This window comes from Halichoerus grypus, chromosome 14 (assembly GCF_964656455.1).
Source record: "Halichoerus grypus chromosome 14, mHalGry1.hap1.1, whole genome shotgun sequence".
Taxonomy (NCBI): Eukaryota; Metazoa; Chordata; class Mammalia; order Carnivora; family Phocidae; genus Halichoerus; species Halichoerus grypus.
Window position 1 is genome coordinate 19,416,771 of NC_135725.1, and position 19,685 is coordinate 19,436,455.

The window sequence follows — 19,685 nt, forward strand, 5'->3', positions numbered from 1 at the left end:
GTCGTCTATCTTATTTGGATCAGGATAGCTGAGTCAAAGGATCAAGGAAGTCCAGAGAAGGTGTGATCAGAGTTGGCATTTGGGGACTGGCTGGTGTCCTTTGCTGATTTCTAAGCAGAGCTGTACATTCCTGTAACTTAGATTAAGTTTCCTTTATGTGTGGCAATTGACCATCTTCATTCTATCCCTGACATAAGTGACTCCATTTTAATTTGGTTCTACAGTGGAAAAGGAATGCTGTAAACGTAACACCTAAGGCCTGACCAAAGGATTATCACCGTTCTACAAACTGTATACAAATACAGGTTCAGAGGCCAATTATCTGAGTTCTACCTACTTAGTGGATATACAGTTGTATATTCCTTATGGAGTTGTTGGGAAAATTAAATTCTTTCATACTTAAACAGTGCTTAAAATAATGCCTAGGAGGGGGGCCTGGGTGACTCAGTGGGTTAAGGTTTGACTTCAGCTCAGGTCACGATCTCAGGGTCCTGGAATCGAGCCGGCCTGGGGCTTCCTGTTCAGTGGGGAGTCCGCTTCTCCCTCTCCCTCTGCCTCCCCGCCCCCACTTGTGCGCGCGCGCTCTCTCTCTCTCTCAAATAAATAAATAAAAATCTTTTTAAAAAATAATGCCTAGGGCGTGCGGGGTAGGTGTCTTTTTATGATAATCACTTGCGACCAACAAGGAATAACCAACGGGACCCTAAAAAGGAAGGAAGTCATTGAAGGTGTTATGACTAGTCCTTGCTCAATGGTGCTATCAATAGAAATGTTAAAAGGATTTAAGTCCCTGGTAGCTTTCTATAAAAGACCAACCCTAAGGGGCGCCTGGGTGGCTCAGTCGTTAAGCGTCTGCCTTCGGCTCAGGTCATGATCCCAGGGTCCTGGGATCGAGCCCCACATCGGACTCCCTGCTCCGCGGGAAGCTTGCTTCTCCCTCTCCCACTCCCCCTGCTTGTGTTCCCTCTCTCGCTGTGTCTCTCTCTGTCAAATAAATAAATAAAATCTTTAAAAAAAAAAAAGAAAGACCAACCCTAAAGGCCCTCACTGGCAACCCTGTTGGGACCCCTCTCACTCTTGAGAGCTTTTTCTGTATCTTCACTTAATAAACTTCTATCGCTTTACTCAAAAAAAAAAAAAAAAGCCTAGGAGACATAAAGTACTAGTTATGAGAGAGCTAACCATCATTGTCAATACAAAACGAAGTGATAACTAGTAATCACAATAACGTCCTGAATTCATGGAACTCTTTACAATATGCCAACAACCGTGCGGGGTAAGCAGAAACTACAGAAATGAAGAGTTATTTGTAGAAATTAACACAGACAGCAAAGATTTAATGGACGGCAGTGGACATCCACTCAGTCGTTCCCTTATTAAGTGTCCTCTCTCCCGGGCGGTGCAAGCACGGCACTTGTCAGAAGTTTAGACCACTTTTTATTTTTATTATTATTTTTTACCACTTTTTAAATGTGCTTCTACATCTATCGCTCACCGTTATTCGACCAGTAAAGCCTTTCTGCAAACCCCAATTCCGAAAGCCGCCTACCTTCCGCACCTCACTCGCCCGGAAGGTCCCGCCTCTCGTCCTCAGGCCCCGTGGGCTTGCGTGCTGACGCACAGCGAGCGTGCTGACGTCTCCGCGCACCGCCCCCAAAGGCTCCGCCCTCCGGCTTGAACCGAAGTCCCGCGCCGCGGAGGACGGTGAGGCGGGAGCCAACGGCCGGCGCCGTAGGGCGGGGGTCGGCGCGGGAGCGCGGCGTCCAGGGGCTGGCCTAGCTGGCGCCGGAGACCCTGCGTCTTCGGGCCGAGCCGCCGATCCTCCGCGGCCGCGGGATCGCAGCCGCCTGGCCGTGGGCGACCCGGCACTCCCGGAGGCCAGCGGGCATTGTCTCCGCCGCCGGCGTCCCCCGGGCCATGATCGACTCGGTGAAGCTGCGCCGCGACAGCGCGGCCGACTTCTTCTCGCACTACGAGTACCTGTGCGCGCTGCAGGACTCGGTGCCGCTGCCCTCGGTGCGCGCTTGCCTGCGGGAGGGCGTGCTGGACTTCAATGCCGACCGCCTGCGCATCGTGGACTGGGCGCCGCTCCTGAGCACCCTCAAGATTAATAAAGATCTGCCCCTAGTCTCTATCAAGAGCTTCTTCCAGCCGTGGCTTGGCGAAACAGGTTTGTAGTTCCCGCTTCCAGGGGCCCTAGTGTCGGTGCGGCGAAGCGGGATTTCAGACGCTGTCCGGTGGAGGCCGGACGCCAGCCCGGGTGGCCGGTGCTGTGGTTTGGGTGCAGCACACCGGGCGTGCGGTCTAGGACTCTCACCAGCTCAGTGGCCCGGGGCGAGTTACTGCAGGCCCGTGGGTCTCAGCGTTCCCATCCGGGATATGGGCTAACAGGACGCGCTGTATGTGGTGATTGCAAAGATGCAGCGAGTTACTGCTTGTAAAGCACCTGGCGCAGTTGGGGACATCATTAAGCATTCGACAGATGTTACCTGGTTTTCTGAATGATTTAGCCTGACAGAACACAGCCATTAGGAAAAGTGATACATCCCAGCCTTTTGCTTCATTTCGTTTTGAATAAGACAAAGCTCTGTTAGGAGAAAAAAAAAAAATTGTTTTTGTTTTGTTTTTAGTGACATCTTATAGTGGATAGAGCACAGATGTGGAGGGAGCCTAGGGTTTGAATTCCAGGACTTACACTGTGTGGCCTGAGCAAGTTACTTTTGAACTACAATCCCCACACTTGTAAAGTGGCATTAAAACTACTTTTATCATGGGTTCTTAGAATTAAGCAGGTTGTTTAAGAGTATACTTAACGGTGGTGAGCATTGAGTAATGTGTAGAGCTGTTGAATCACTGTATGGTACGTCTGAAACTAATATAACACTGTATGTTAACTACACTGGAATTTTTAAAAATAAATAATTTTTACAAAAAAAAAAATTACGCAGGTTGTTTGTATAAAGTTTCCGGGCACTCAAATGAGCTCAGCCAGCACCGAACACCGCTGGAGACAAGGCTCCTGGCCTAGAGGATCTCCTCTTCTACTGGGGGAGGCAACAAGTAAACCCAAGCACAGTAGTCAGTGTTCTGGAAGAGGTGATCTCTGGTGCTGCAAAGCAGAGAACACTGAAGGGAATGTTCAGGGAAGGCCTCTTGGAGGAGGTGCCTCCTTTCTGAGGATGTGTGGAGGCTGCTCAGATGGCAGGAGGGAGCTGCTTGTGCGAAAGTTTGAGAACTATAAGAAAATATGGCAAAACTAAAGTGCAGGACTAGAACTTAGGGTTTAAAGAAGTGAGAGCTGAGACTGGAAACCTGGTGGGGGCCACAAAGGGAGGGGCTTTGTTTGTCCTATCAAATGGTTGGATGTTTATCCCGAAGGTTGTGGGAGACACTTAAGGATGATGACATGGGCTTTTGATTTAGAAGCTTGCCCTGACCTAAATATGGAAGGCAGTTGATTGGGAGGAGGGTGAATTGTAATCCGAGAGCCCAAATTAAGGTATAGGAAGGGAGGACTGGATTTCAGAGATCAAAGAGACAATGGATGGGGCCTGGTGACCAGTTAGCAGAGGGGGAGCGTAAGCTTGGGTGACAATTTCTAGCAGCACCTTTCTGTGAGGCGCAGAGCACAGTAGGAGGGGATTGGGGTTGGGGAGAGAATCTCACTTCATTCTTAATGCTTTGAGAGGGCCCTGTGGGGCATCCAAACATGTCTGCTAGACATTTCGGGGCTGCAGGTGCAGATCTGGGCTTTATGGGGGAATGTTTGAAGGTATGGGAGAAACTGAGGTAACCCACAAAGAAGATCTAGAAAATACTAAGCCTGAAAGATGTTTTTTGAAATGGACCCACTTGAGTATGTTTATAAGCTGAGACAGAGTAGCCAGCACACAAGGAGGATGTGAAGATCCAGGAGAGGAAATGACTACTGATTTTTTTTTAAAAAAACCTGAACACTTGTCATGTGCCTGGCCCTTTTCTAGGTTCTAGGTTTTACGTTATCTGTTATCTCTTCTGTAAGGACATTCCAGTTTATCCCCTGGTGAAGAGAAGTCACATTATTCTCTACATCTCATGCAGGTGTAGGAACTGTTCCATACCTCTGAAGGGATTTGATTTATCCAAAGTAATAACTTAGAAATCAGAAGCAATTACAGTGGGGAGAGACCTCAAAGTCAAGGCCACTGTACTTAATCTTGCCTAATATTTCACATTGAATGTAAGAAAAATGTATCATAGAGACCACTCTTCAGAATTCCTTCACTGAACCTTTGTTTTCTCTTGCATCCAGTGGGTCCAGGCTGTAGATTTCAATGGTTTGCTTCTTTATCCTCACCAGCTTTTCTTCTTTCTTTCTTTCTTTTTCTTTCTTTCTTTCTTTCTTTTTCTTTCCTTCCTTCCTTCCTTCCTTCCTTCCTTCCTTCCTTCCTTTCTTTTTCTTTCTTTGGATTTTATTTATTTTAGAGATAGAGCATGAGCAGAGGGAGGGGCAGAGGAAGAGAATCTCAAGCGACTCTGCACTGAGCTCGACGCAGGGCTCAATCTCAGGACCCTGAGATCAGGACCTGAGCCGAAATCAAGAGTCCATCGCTTAACTAGCTGCACCACCCAGGCGCTCCACCTCACCACCTTCTAGCTGGTGTTGCTGCCTCTGAGCTCAGTTTCCCTCAGTTCATCTGCTTACTGGGCTTCGGTGGTCTTTTTTATTATTATTATTTATTTGAGAGAGAGAGAGAGCACAGGGGTAGCAGCAGAGGGAGAGGGACAGGCAGACTCCACGCTGAGCATGGAGCCCAACATGGGGCTCGATCCCAGGACCCTGAGATCCTGACCTGAGCCGAAACCAAGAATCAATGCTTTAACCGACTGAGCCAGCCAGGCGCCCCTCCAGTAATCTTCTAAAATGAAAATACATGCTTAAAATAATGCTTGTAATGGCTCGCCAGCACAGGATTATTGTGTATTGGCTGCACAGTTTGTGTTCTGCATGGAAGCATGAAATCTGAGCTGTGCTCTGCCAAGCCCCAAGGGGCTAATTGGCCCTGAGGAAGAGGTGCTTTTTCTAATCTGTCTGATTTAGGTACCTTTTTCTAACCTGCAGAGGCACCCTTACTGTGCCAGTGGTAGCCGCTGTCCTCATCAGCTTTGGGGTCAAAGCCATAGGCTTTTTATCCCAGGCTTGCTTTGGCCAACCTCTGTATTGTCCCCTCCCCCCGTACCCTAGCCTTTAGTCGGCCCCATCTGCAGTATTTTCCGTGGCCAGCAGGTGTCAGGCTTGGATGTCTTTGCACAGGTCTCTGCAGTTAAGCGCCTCCCACTCAGACTATGGGGTCATTCTCTTTCTAGATTCAACTTCAGGGTTATCTTGAAGCCATCACTTAGATGTAACGTTGTGCTTTCATAGGAACCTCTGTGCACATAGTTTATATTTCTGTATCTCATGTGGTTGACGTTTTGAGCTTACATGTGTTCCTCTGTAAAGAGGGTTTTAAGGGGCGCCTGGGTGGCTCAGATGGTTAAGTGTCTGCCTTTGGCTCAGGTTGTGATCCCAGGGTTCTGCGATCGAGCCCCGCATCGGGCTCCCTGCTTGGCAGGGAGCCTGCTTCCCCTTCTCCTTCTGCTGCTCCCCCTGCTTGTGCTCTCTCGCTCTCTCTGTCAAATAAATAAATAAAATCTTTAAAAAAAAAAAAAGTAAAGAAGAATTTAAGGATGGGTCATCTCTGCCTTAGCACAGAGCAGATGCTTTCTCATGGTGATAATACGTATTTTACAATAATTTTGCTTTAGGTTCTGACAAAAGTAAAGTTTGCAGAAGTCGTGTTCCTGCGATAAGAAACAAAGATGTGACCTTCCAGTTATGTAAAGCTCTCAAATGCTGTTTAAGTGTATCAAGTGCTCTAAAGAACCTGGAGCTAAATGGACTAGTGCTGAGAGAGAGAGATTTAACTATTTTGACAAAGGTAAGTCTTCTCCAATGTGTCCTGCAAACATTGGATATTTGCTTTTGGGGGAAACTAAACCCATAAAAATTTTAACTTTTTCTCCCCATTAAAGGGATTGAATAAATCCACCTCTCTGGTGCACCTGTCTCTTGCAAATTGCCCAATTGGAGATGGAGGTTTGGAAAGTAAGTTTCAGTCTTATTTACGTCTCCTGCCACCAGACTGATCTCACTCTCCCTGCATGCATGTTAATTGCTGTCTGTACCTTTTCTCCTTGGATTGTCTCCTGTGCCTGCTCAGACCTTGGTCTCTTCTCACCTGTACACTGAAAGTGTGTCATGCTGGATACTCTCCGAACCAGTTCCACTAAGATTATGTTAAGCCACACAAATATCTACTATATTGTATTTTCTCTTTTTTTATTTTGTTCATCTTTTTCTTATCAAGGAATAATTATGGGAAGGGAAATAGCAAAATGTAAAGACAAAAAAAATCATTATCCTTAAAGAGTTAAAACATCTATATGCAATCATAATTACATAATGCACTGTGTTATGTACTAAAATAGGAAATCTATGCAAAGTGCTATGGGAGCATATAAAAGGCCGGCAAATTCAGTGGTGTTAGTGGGGGCATATCATGGAGGTAATCACAGAGAAAGTGATTGTTGATTGGGGTCCTGAAGAATTAGTGTGTTCACTGTGTCCACTAGCGGTCTGGGGTGGTAAGGAAGGCTGCATTTTAATTTGAGGGAACTAAGAGTTTGACATGTTCTGTCTTCTATTGCTATAGTATATTGCATAGCACCTAATAAAACTCTGGGTTTATAGTTGACATTTAAATTAACTGGTAACTGAGTTTGGGTTATATCATTGGAAGTGAAAATAGGAAGAGTTTTAGGCATTTTAGGTTTTTCTTTTTCTTATGTCTCAAAAGGTATATAGTACTTTACTGCCTAGTTGGGAATAAAGTTTGCCAGGTTCGGAGTATTCAATTTTAGCATCTAAATAGAATTAAACTGTTGCTGTAAACTGGAATAACCAGTTTATTACTGACATATTTTAGAGTGCACCAATCCATCAGTTGCCTGGGAAGATTGTAGATAGTGATTTAAAGACTACAGCTATAAACCTCCAGTAGACTCAGGAAAAGCAAATAAGTCAAGACTGACCAGACTGTGTGGGCTCTTCATCTTATTGTGTGTGTGGTTTTTTTTTTCCTTTTAGTTATTTGTCAAGGTATAAAGAACTCTATCACTCTTAAGACAGTAAACTTCACGGGGTGTAATCTGACATGGCAGGGAGCAGATCACATGGCCAAGATCTTAAAGGTGATTTTATGTTTAAACTTTCGTGAAAACATATTCTGTGATTGAAGCACATTAATATTTTGATACAAGATGGCAGATCTTTTTTGTCTTTTGATACATGTGATTGCAGTTTTAGTTTTGTTGAAAGAATATGACCAGTTTTCAGTTTAGGGTTCTACCATTTAGGAAAGGTAGTCCATTTAATCCTAGGAATAAGAGATCTAATGTATAATACATTATAAATAATACTTTCATGTATTTTTAGTTCTTGAAAACAGCCCATCACCTGGTGTTACAGTTTTTTTAAAACGTAGCCACGCCCATTTGCTTGCTTAGTGACTGGCTGTTTTTGTCCTACACCAGTGGAGTTAAGTAGTTGCAACAGAAACGGTATGGCCCACAAAGCTGAAAAATTTACTTTTGGGCCTGTACAGAGCAAGTCCATTGACCCCAGATATAGAAAACAGTCAAGAGCATGGATTCTGAAGCCAAATAACCTAGTTTCAAATTCCAGCTCACCAATTTCATAGCTTATCACCGTGGACACATTACTTAGCCTCTGTGCTTTATTATGAGGATTAAATGAACTAGTTTGTATAAAATAGTGCCTGGCACATAATAAGCATGGAAGTGTTTTGCTGGGATTTCCACTCGTTGCTTTTATAAGTTATTGTTAACAGAAAAAGAGCACCAATGATTTTCCATTTAGACTGGCATAGGAACTTTGAGTCTTTTGTTGCTCGAGCATGAATAAGATTTCTTTTAAAGTCAGTGTTTCCTGTTACCAAGTTTGTCTTATGAACATAGAGAACTGAATATGTCTTTATGACTCTATCTGTGGTTAAAAATCAAACCATCAATTTCCTGAGGCAGGTCAAACTGCCTTGGCATACTGCAGGTCTCTAAAGTTGGTGTGCGTACTCTAAAGTAGTGAGATCCATTGGGTTGGGGGAAGAAAATATTAGAACCTCTATATTTATTTTCGTAGCATTTAAAAAATAACTGTGTAGTTTATAATGTAGGTGAAGTATATATGCAGAACTGAATGTATAACTTCGTGTATATAATTTATCAGTAAATAAGATACACGTTACAGAAGTTTACTTGCCGGATGCCCAAGCAAGTGTTTAGAAACCACTGGAGGACAGAATGATAGAACTTAGAGCCTCAACAATAACAGAATTTAGAACCAGTTCCCTGACTTGGCAGATAAGGAAAATAAAATTTATAGAATGTAATTCATTGTCAAAGTATGTGTAACTAATCAACCACAGGTCACCCAGTGGCTAGAATCTAATCACTGGCAAATTAGAATCGGGGTCGCTGAGACTCTTGAGCTAGAATCTACTGCTCAGTCTCTCGGGTTGGTATGTACGTGTAAATCTCTGACATGATAAGCCATCCTCAGAACGCATACCCTGCCACCTTATCCAAATGTCCTAATTTCATCCTGTTAAATATTTGAAGTATCAGACCATGCGAAGGCATGAAGAAATCTGGGCTGAGAGTCTTCGTTACAGGAGGCCTGATCTGGACTGTATGGCTGGTTTGAGGCGCATCACTTTGAACTGCAACACGCTCATTGGTGACCTGGGCGCAAGTGCTTTTGCAGAATCTCTCAGTGAGGATTTATGGCTTAGAGGTAAATTCTAAAATGGAAAATATTGAATTTTTAAATGTTAAATATGCTTAGCTTTTGGCTTGATACCACTGTCATGGAATTTTTTTTTAAGCCTTATTTTTTCCAATACCTTTTATTGTGCTTTTAAGCTTCTCTAAGAGTTTTATATATTCTTTACAGAAAATACAGAGTAACTAAACAAAATTACCCATAATCTTAATACCCATTTTGGTGTACTTTCAGTGTTTTATCTTTCTATAGATGTGTTTGTACACTTCAGAGACTAAAAAAGTGGATTCATGGTTCAATTACTATTTCATGCTCTTTTACTTAATGATGCATCATGTGGTATCCATTATATTGATATGCAATAGTTTAATCATTCTTTGAAATTAGACACTTTGTACTTTTCTCTGTCAGGAACAATGTATAGTGAACACATCTCTGTGACCGTTGCATTAGTTCTATAGATTAAGTTACTAAAATGGAAGGACCTTATAATATGACATATTTTTAAGACTTTTATTGCATGTTAGCGAATTACCATCCAGAAATCCTGTGCCAATTTATAATCCACCTTAACAGTGCATGTGAGGCCTCTCCCCTCACAAACACTGGTTTGTGTCACTTTTAAAAAACTGTAACACTACAAAAGTGAATGACCCTCCCTTTTTTATGAAGTGGGATTACTCCAAACTTTAAAACTTTTTTCATTTAATATAGTATGAGCATCTTAAGAAGTCAGTACATTTACATCTCCCACATCATTTTTGGTGACTGTGCCATTATATGAATGTGCCATAGTACACTTAAGCTTATTCATTCTTGCTAGATATATGAGCTGTTTGCAGGTTTTCACTGTTAAAAACAGTACTCTGATACACATCCTTGCCTACGTCTCGTTTCCTTTGGTTAAATTCTTAGAGAGTTGCTAGGTCAAAATGGCATGCACATTTTCAAGGTTTTTGTTACATGATCTTGACCTAATCTGATGGAACAATCTCATTTTATTTTAATTTGTATTCAGTTTACATACTAGTGACATGTAGTGGCTATTTTTATTTATTTGGCTAGTTGGTTAATTATATCCTTTGTCCATTCTGTGGTAAGAGTTTATAAGGATCTCATCATATTGTTTCCGTATATCTGGCTTATTTCTATGTGTCATGGGGTTTTAAAAGACCCCAGTTACTTTAATGTAATGGTTTACACGACACTTTTTAAAAAGGGCTAATATGATGGTTTCCTCTTATGTAATGTTTTTTATACTTGTGCTTTTGTGATGATCCCTTGTTTAAACGTTGTTCAGCCTCAGAACTAGTATTGATCATTTGTTCTGTTCTTTGACCTTTTAAAGAGAGTGTTCTTGACTATCATTCTTTCATGATAAGTTCTTAGCATATGTTCCCTATTCATACATTCTTTGGATTCGTTATTATTTCCATCCTCTTAAATGTCTTTCTTTGTCTTTTTTTCTTGTAAAACTAACAATTATTGCATATCTGCCATTTTGCTTTTTCCTTTTAACTAGTTTTAAGAGTGATTTAGAACTCAAGAGCATATCAAAAGAACGCAGCGCAGGTTCTGAGCGCCACCCAGCTTTTGCCTGTGAGGTCTACACACCACTAGCATCCTTGCTGATTATGAGCCGAGACTCCTTTTGTGATGTTTTTCACTCATAGACTATCTAGAGTTATTCTTCACCTCTGTAATTGTAAAATATGTTGGGTGATTTATTGGTACTAAGAGCAGGATAATCATGGCCCATCCAAGAATTTTTTATTGGATTTTTTATTGTATGTGTGTGTATACTTTTCTGTTTTTTATTTTTTCAATACCCAAGATTAAAAACCTGCCATGACTTCTTGTACAGAAATCTTACATGCATGAATACATGAGAGTTGTCTATATGTTAAATCTGTGTAGAGTTGGCAAGTGACCTTTTGTCTTTCATCGAAAGCACTTGACCTGCAGCAATGTGGCCTCACCAATGAAGGAGGAAAGGCTTTACTAAAGGCCCTCGAAACCAACAGAACTCTGGTCATTCTGGATGTAAGAAAAAATCCACTCGTTGGTACGTCACACCTTTTTTAATGATTAACGAATGGCAAAACAGAAAGAATTTGTTCGTGTGTTGACAGTTTTTAAAACCTAATGTGTTTGCTTTCCTAATGCTATACTTTTCTAATCTTGTACTTCCCTTGTGTTTTTAGCAGATAATTTACTACTTAACATGAGTTATACTTGTAAATTGCTCTTGGCTGCCACTCGAATAAGATGAACTTAGATAATGAGCTACCTTCCACCAAGAGAATTATTGCCTTCCTGTGGAACCTCTACATTCCTGGAAAGAGCATTTCATTCATTTCTCAGTTTAGCAACTAATTTTTGAATCCTTTCTGTGTTCCAGACACAGGTTTTAGGCACTAGGAGTGTAGTAGTGAAACGGATGGACCAAAGTCTTACCCTCGTAGAGCTTACGTTCTAGTGGAGGAGTTCAGGTAGAAATAAGTGAGCAGATACGTGAAGTAATTTTAGATAGCAGGAAGTACAAAAACACCTTAAGATAAAGACCCTGAAGGGGGTAATAGGGCTGTATTAGATTTGTCAAGGGACAGCTTCACTGGAGAAACGACTTTTGAGGGGAAAGCTAAATGAAGAGAGTGGCAGGCCATGGGAGACCTGGAGGAGGCAGCTTCCAGCACCAGGAGGCAATGCATACACAGGCACGGAGGTGACAGGGTGGATAGAGTGTTTAAGGAAAGGACGGAGGCCACCATGGCCGGAGCACCGAGTGAGGGAGAGCGTGGGATGCGGTGAGGTCACAGAGCTGGCCACGGGCATGATCTTATCAGAGTAAGGACACGGATTATTCTAAGTGAGTGGAGCATTTTGAACTAAAAAAGACTTGATCTGAATAGTGTTTCAATAAGATGACTGGTGTAGAGAATAGACCTGGGGATGGGGGAGAGATAAAGAAGGAAAATGAGGAGACCAGTCTGGAGACTGTGACTCCCCTCAGGAGTCCAAATACAGGCTGTTAATGGCTTACCTTAGGGTGGAAGGTTGGAGCTGGTAAAGTGGTTGAATTCAGGTTGTGTTTTGAGGGGGTAGCTAATAAGACTTACAGATAGATCAGGTGTGGGGTATGAAGGAAATAGTAATAAAGAAGCAAGTGCTGGGGGTGCCTAGGTGACTCAGTCGTTAAGCATCTGCCTTTGGCTCAGGTCATGGTCCCAGGGTTCTGGGATCGAGCCCCGCATCGGGCTCCCTGCTCCACGGGAAGCCTGCTTCTCCCTCTCCCACTCCCCCTGCTTGTGTTCCCTCTCTCACTGGGTCTCTCTCTGTCAAATAAATAAAATCTTAAAAAAAAAAAGAAGCAAGTGCTGGATGATGATGCGTGCAACTGGTTGGTACCACTCACTGAGAAAGGGGCGCTGAGGAGAGGAGCGGCTTTGAGAGAATGTCAGGACTTTGGTTTAATGGATTAGGTGCCCTTTCGGTATCTAAGCAGCTGGACAGTCCCAGACTTTTGCTTTCTATCCAAAGGTATCCAAAGTCACGTTAGACACAAAGTGTTGAGAAATGATCTTTGCTACTGCAAAAAGAGTAGTCATTGTGGGCAGTATGGGAGGGGGCATACTTTCATCTTAGGTTTTTGTTTTTTTTTTAATTTTTTTATTGTTATGTTAATCCCCATACATTACATCATTAGTTTTAGATATAGTGTTCCATGATTCATTGTTTGTGCATAACACCCAGTGCTCCATGCAGAACGTGCCCTCCTCAATACCCATCACCAGGCTAACCCATCCTCCCACCCCCCTCCCCTCTAGAACCCTCAGTTTGTTTTTCAGAGTCCATCGTCTCTCATGGTTCTTCTCCCCCTCCGATTTCCCCCCCTTCGTTCTTCCCCTCCTGCTACATTCTTCTTCTTCTTTTTTTCTTTCTTAACATATATTGCATTATTTGTTTCAGAGGTACAGATCTGAGATTCAACAGTCTTGCACAATTCACAGCGCTTACCAGAGCACATACCCTCCCCAGTGTCCATCACCCAGTCACCCCATCCCTCCCACCCCACCCCCCACTCCAGCAACCCTCAGTTTGTTTCCTGAGATTAAGAATTCCTCACATCAGTGAGGTCATTTTCATCTTAGGTTTTTGAGGAAGAAATTAGAATTCTAAAAAGGGGGAAATAGGTATATAATTACATAATGTGCATTTTATATTTAATTTTATGTGAAAAGTTGGTGTTTGCTTTTAAATGGGAATAACCACTCATTGGGAAGCAATTACTATAATTTCAATTTATTTTACTTTAGATCATTCTGTGATGAAAGCAGTTATCAAAAAAGTTCTCCAGAATGGAAGGAGCGCCAAGTCAGAGGTAACATGTTGTAGTTCTTTAGGAAGAATTTTTCTTTAACTGCATGTTTTTCTCCTTAATAAAACCATCAAGGCATTTTTCTGCCATCTTAAATCAACTAAGTCAAATCAAATGGCTTTTCTGTTTTGAAAACATTGTGTGATTCTTTAATTTGGGGTCCCAGAAATGCAGATTGCAAACCTTTTGTTAACTCAAAATAGCTTAATTTCCAATTGAGATCAAACCCTCATAAATTACCTGTAACTGATATGAGTATTTATTATTTCTCTTCCAGTACCAGTGGATAACTTCTCCATCAGTGAAGGAACCATTCAAAACTGCTAGACAGAAAAAGAGAACTATAATCCTGGGAAATGGTCGGAAAGGGAAAGCTACTATTAGAATTGGTAACTTTTTCTCCTGGCTTTTTAATGCTGCTAGAGCTTATGCCCTGTATGTGTTCCAATGGCTAAAATTGGAATCTCTTCCCATTGTATGATAGTGATGATAACAACCAGTATTAACCACATGCATATCAGAAAGACTGTGAATGTTGTGATACAGATTATAAGAATTTATGAAATATAAAAATAATTTAAAGAAGAGATGCTAATATTTCCATTTTTTTAAAATTAACCAACTATGTTTTCATAAAAAGTTCATTATTTTGAATATATTCCTTGGTTAAGATTTTCATTTTCTCTTCCTGTGGTCTATTTTTTTTTTTTTTGACAGAGAGCGAGAGAGGGAACACAAGCAGGGGGAGTGGGAGAGGGAGAAGCAGGCTTCCCGCCGAGCAGGGAGCCCGATGTGGGGCTCGATCCCAGGACCCTGGGATCATGACCTGAGCCGAAGGCAGACGCTTAACAACTGAGCCACCCAGGCGCCCATCTTCCTGTGGTCTGTTAACATAGACAACATAGGCACACAGGTGACAGGGTGGATGGAATATTGACGTAATTCCACATAACTTGAATATAATCTGCCATTTTTCTTCTTTCACTTCATTTTAGATTAAATTAAAATTCTATATGATTTCGTAGTTACACTTTTTTATGAATTCAGAAGGTTTCATTGAGTTGATTGGTCTTTTTTTTAAATTAATGAAAGATTTGGGGTGCCTGGCTGGCTCAGTCAGTAGAGCACGTGACTCTCGATCTTGGGCTCATGGGTTCAAGCCCCACGTCGGGCATGGAGTGTACTTTAAATAAATAATAAATTAGTAAAAAATTCAGAATAACCTAAGTATTATATAATTTTTTAATAGTATTGTAAACATTTTCATAAATACTACTTTTTTTTACTATTAAAAGGTATGTTTTTGATTCTCCATTAATCTACTTGTTTGGTCAACAAAATATTAAGTAGCAGTTAAGAGGGTCTATTAAATCAAAAGAAAGCTTGGGCGCCTGGGTGGCTCAGTTGGTTAAGCGACTGCCTTCGGCTCAGGTCATGATCCTGGAGTCCCTGGATCGAGTCCCGCATCGGGCTCCCTGCTCGGCAGGGAGCCTGCTTCACCCTTTGACCCTCCCCCCTCTCATGTGCTCTCTCTCTCTCATTCTCTCTGTCTTAAATAAATAAAAATAAAATCTTTTAAAAAAAATAAATAAATAAATAAATAAATCAAAAGAAAGCTTAACAATTTTTCTACCAATTTTTATTTTAAAACTGATATTTTAGTAGTCAAATAGTATATACAAAGAAGCTGAGATTTGTGATGTCTCACTGATTATAGATTATTATTATTAAAAGTTTACATCATGTGTAAAACATTCTTAAAAGTGTCTGAGTTGGTATTTTGATATAATATTAGAAATAGAAATGTATATAGGTAAAATATATATGTGTGTTATATTAGGATTTCTGTAATTTTAGTATCTGATGGTATATAATAGGACTTCGTGGAATGAAAATAAAAAATTAAAAATCTTTTTTTTTCTTAGCATAATTAAACAAAGTGACTGAAATTTACAAGCACACTGAGCTATTTTAAGAGTAATTTTATTTCTCGGGCTTTTTTTTGTATTTGCCTCAGTTATGTGGAGACATAGAGGTAAGCCACATCAGTGTCTGGCTATATAGTTAGATCCAGGTGAGTATAGAGGTTACATAATTGTGTGAGTTGTCACATTCACATTGTAATCATGTGTACAGAAAGAAGATAGGAACTCGAATGGGGATTTTATCTCCTTACAAGATAAGTGTGAATTCTTTTGGATTTAATTACAAATGGCATATTTGCATTAGTTTCTGAAAGTCAGGGGAGAGGTGTACATGTACAAACCATGTATATATGAACATTTTTTTCCTTGAGAGTAATTAAGTTGAAAAACAAAAAATAGCACAAGATGAATGGAACTTCTATATATTTTAAGAGGCATATAAATTTATCCAGAGAAATCACACAGGTCATGTGGTGATTATCAATAAGCTACACTATATGAAATATTTGTCCTCTATTGCCACATATGTTTTATTTCTCTTGCTATCCTAATGCTGCTAAAGTAGTATAGTAAAATAGATCTGAAGAATAAATATAACAAACCTATATTGTTTTGAGTAACTGTAAAACAATTAAATGTCAATTTTAATATATGGTGTATTCTAAATATATTAGCATGTAGGTCTAGTTTTTGCTACTATTTCATATAAGGATATTGACTTTTTAGTACTGAAATGTAGGCCAAGTCTCCATATCTTGCTCTTTTATCCATTGGGTCTTATTTCTTCTTTGTTTTGTTTTCTTTTTTTTTTTAAGATTTTATTTATTTTTCAACAGAGAGAGACGACAGCGAGAGAGGGAACACAAGTAGGGAGAGTGGGTGAGGGGAGAAGCAGGCTTCCCGTTGAGCAGGGAGCCCGATGTGGGACTTGATCCCAGGACCCTGGGATCATGACCTGAGCCGAAGGCAGACGCTTAACGACTGAGCCACCCAGGCGCCCCTCTTTTTTGTTTTCTATATGAAATCAAATGAGCAATGAAGGTTGACAGACTTACGGAGGGTAACATTGACTTACCTGCCACTTAGCAGCTTTCAGTCCTATTCCTTTGATTGTTTTCACATAGAAAATTTAATCTTAAATTAAAATTTTGGTCTAATTCAGATTCTCTTTGGCAGGAATCAGGGATGTATCAGTGTTTCTCTATCTTTGAGATTCAAAAATACCACAGATATTCTGAGATTCAATAAACTGGATGTTTCTGCATGATACATAAGATGTATCGTGCATGTTTCATTCTTTGGGGTATATTTTTTATTTCTGTATGTTTTGTGCATCTCATATACTTATATTTTAGTTAAAATGATAACTTGTTACTCTACAAATCTACTTAGATTTGTAAACATTGCTAGTCCATGTCAAAGCATTTTTACAGAACGATCTTGTTATTAATGGCCTCGCATCTTTGGCAGGTGCCTGTTTTATAAAGTGCGAACATGTGATAATTGCTGTGTCACCATTTAGTGCATCTTGATTTTGTCCTTTAATGCTTTCGCAAACATAGGATTGGCCACAAAGAAACCTGTAAGTAATGGAAGGAAACACCCCCTTGGTAAAGAATATTCTCCTGAACCTCTACCTCCTGGCGTCTCTGGTTTCCTGCCGTGGCGCACAGCAGAACGTGCAAAAAGGACCAGGTATTTATTCCGTCTTGAGTCGTTTAGAAATTTTCATTTTGGAGCTTCTATTATGCGGGAGGTCTCTAATGGTTTCTCTAGAGGAAAAAATGATAACTCACACGTGGCTTCTGCCTAATGGGTCCTTGAAAGAAGAAAAAAAATAGTTATAATTGGGAGTTGCAAGTTATTTCTTATGTGTCCCAACAAACATTCTCTCCACCGGTACAGGTGAGTAAAGGTTTCATTAAAGGTGGGTGTAATTGAGCTGGGCCCTACAGTGCAGGAGGAGGAACTTGGACATGTAAGGAATGGGGAAAAAAGACATTTTCGGCCTGGGGGATAGTTTAGTACAGAATGGATGGGGGAGTAGGGATTAGACTTAATCTAACTCAGTCAACCAGCTTAACTCATTTTAGTGAATCAGATTTAGTAAATCAAATTAGATTTAACTAGTTTTAGCTGATTACTTACCCAGGGGATAACAGTGCATAGCGATTTTTATACTAGAAGTATAAAAGTCTCTTTAAATGGTCGAACTATAATTTTAGGCCTGCTGAGTGAATTAGTTTGCTGTAGATTATTTTCAGGTAATTTACAGTATTCAAGAAATTGGGGATTAACAATTGCTTAAGAAAACAAAGAATTGATTTTAAATAAGACTTGAGGTAGGTACTATGTAAAATAATTGTTCACTTGCTCACATTGAATTGTTGAATATAATCTCCATTGCAAATGGTGATGTGAATTATTATTGCATAAACTCTAGTTCCCAGGCCCCAGTCTTTACACTTAAGTTTTATGACTTTGTGATTTCATATCTTCTTTTTATGATAATTGTTAATATCAAGACCATTCTGACCACAAGGAGTTGTCAATTGGAGAATGATAATTAGTCAAAGAAGTTAGATTGGAAGTCTAAACCGTCCTGAACGTAGAACGTGAAGACACCCCTCAGCAGTTCAGAGAGTTATGACAAGCCAGTCTGCTAAATTCTGTTCAATTTTCTGCCAGGTCCTTATTTTGAGCTTATTTTGCTTATATGTAATTCATAATGTATTATTAATAGTATTATTGTACATAATTCTAGCAAATTCTAGCAAACTGGCGTTAACTGGTAATATTCACATCAATGTTTAACTTAATTTGTTGGTATCTCTTTAGGGGTTTTCCATTAATCAAAACTCATGATGTATATAATCATTTGCAGGTATGTAGTTCTCATATTTACAATATATAGAAGGTTAAGTGGGAAAGGTGGGAGGGCGTTCTCTTTGCATTTCAAACTAAACAGAGCCTTACAGAAAACATTTCCCTCTCTGAAATAAATCCATTGGCAACTTGTCAGGTTGCTCTCCCAATGACGGTATGTAGTTGTGTGAATATGACACACACTGGGGATCTTGTGGTTCCATCCGTAAACAGGGAAGCCATTTCTCCAGTCCACAAGTCACCTGTTAACCCAGTGAAAGGAATTTGACTGCCAACTCATGGAGCTACCATTCTCAAGAATGTCTTTTATGTTTTCGAGAAATGTTATTTGAGAGCTATAAGTATATGTATAAGTTCCAGATCCTAAAGGCAAAATAAAGAAGCCAGTCCCAGAGCTTCTGCTCTCTCAGAGCACTTCTTCCTCTCTCACCAAGGCCACACACATTCCCTGTCCTACCAGCCACTTCCGTCAGAGTGTCAGGTTCTCCTTCCCCCTTGTCCTGGGGAACTGCATAGCAGCTCTGAGTAAGGTAACACTACTGGATTGAGAGAAGAGCACCCCGGGTGTGAGCCCTGCCCCCTGCATGTCCAGAAGAAGGGGTGCACGCCTCATTCTACCATTGGGACTTTCCTGTACTGTGGGATTTGTTGCCCGTGGTTAAAATGACACCCCAGTGACTTGTCTTCTGTGCAGTTATGTAATCCCAGCACTCCTCTTTTTGATCTGTAGACTTTTTATGGGGTTATGATCAGGTCAGTTTTCAAATGTTTGGGAACAGCATACTGAACTGCATTCCAGTGGCAGTGAATTGACAGGAGAACTGTATTACCATTACAGTAGTTCTGCTTTAGGGTGGCTAAAGGATGGTAAGATGAGGTTTTTGATGGGTCCATTTTAGTTGTGTATGTGTAAGTGATTTTTTTAATTTTCATGTTTTTTTTTCACTAGATATGTTGACTTTCTAATTATTCTTCTAATTCTTCTTATCAGTCCCCTACTGATGGATTTTTCCTCCAAAAACTACATTTTCTTCCAGACTTTTTGTACCTAACAGTGGAGAGTAAATGTCTCATCTGCAGTAAAAAGTTGGTCTGAGAAAAATGTTTACCCTGGCTCCTCAGTTGGCTTATATGAAAGAAAGTTAATAAAATAATATGGAGGATTCCAAATATTAATCTCAACAGAATTTTGTACAGTGACAGCAAAAATAAATCATTGTCATTTTACTTTGTCATTGCTTGTTTTAGACTAAGCAGTAGAAGACATTTATACATAATGACTTGATACCTCAGGTCAGTTTTGTTAAATGTCCTGTAGTATTTGTTACCTGGTTTTTGTTATCTCTTCTACAACCTTGACTTCTTTCTCTAAGCAATCAGATTTCCCTGTGACTGTGACAGTAGAGAGTCCTTCCTCCTCAGAAATGGAAGAGGTCGACGATTCATCCGAAAGTGTTCAAGAAGAGCCTGAGAAAACCAGTTTAAAACAAGAAGCATTAGAGGTATAACATTACCACTTTAAGATCCAGAGATTATTTTTTAAACCGTAGTGGTTACTGGGCAGGAGGAAGCCTGATTAGGGCACTGGATGAGCTTGTACATGGCTTCTGTCTTC

At 40.6% G+C, this 19,685-nt stretch overlaps 1 protein-coding gene and 1 long non-coding RNA gene across 11 annotated transcripts in view; one reads left to right on the plus strand and one right to left on the minus strand.

The window, feature by feature from the left end:
- LOC144379995 (uncharacterized) overlaps window positions 1-1,615 on the minus strand; it is a 122,371-nt gene extending 120,756 nt beyond the window's left edge. For 2 of the 3 annotated variants that reach the window (XR_013443635.1, XR_013443632.1), the window contains exon 1: window positions 1,550-1,615. This is a non-coding gene — a long non-coding RNA (uncharacterized LOC144379995). The remainder of the gene's footprint in view (window positions 1-1,549) is intronic. The other variant, XR_013443633.1, reaches the window with a different exon arrangement.
- Window positions 1,616-1,683: 68 nt separating this feature from the next.
- Window positions 1,684-19,685, plus strand: part of CEP78 (centrosomal protein 78) — a 39,525-nt gene continuing 21,523 nt past the window's right edge. For 4 of the 8 annotated variants that reach the window (XM_036122977.2, XM_036122970.2, XM_036122972.2 and 1 more), the window contains exons 1-12: window positions 1,684-2,170; window positions 5,788-5,960; window positions 6,055-6,127; window positions 7,169-7,272; window positions 8,719-8,893; window positions 10,833-10,946; window positions 13,198-13,262; window positions 13,537-13,648; window positions 15,277-15,294; window positions 16,747-16,879; window positions 18,023-18,068; window positions 19,444-19,572. In XM_036122977.2, the coding sequence (XP_035978870.1) occupies window positions 1,918-2,170; window positions 5,788-5,960; window positions 6,055-6,127; window positions 7,169-7,272; window positions 8,719-8,893; window positions 10,833-10,946; window positions 13,198-13,262; window positions 13,537-13,648; window positions 15,277-15,294; window positions 16,747-16,879; window positions 18,023-18,068; window positions 19,444-19,572 (1,395 nt within the window). In that variant the 5' untranslated portion in view covers window positions 1,684-1,917. Of the gene's footprint in view, window positions 2,171-5,787; window positions 5,961-6,054; window positions 6,128-7,168; window positions 7,273-8,718; window positions 8,894-10,832; window positions 10,947-13,197; window positions 13,263-13,536; window positions 13,649-15,276; window positions 15,295-16,746; window positions 16,880-18,022; window positions 18,069-19,443; window positions 19,573-19,685 lie in introns of those variants that run through there. The other 4 variants (XM_036122971.2, XM_036122973.2, XM_036122978.2 and 1 more) reach the window with 3 other exon arrangements.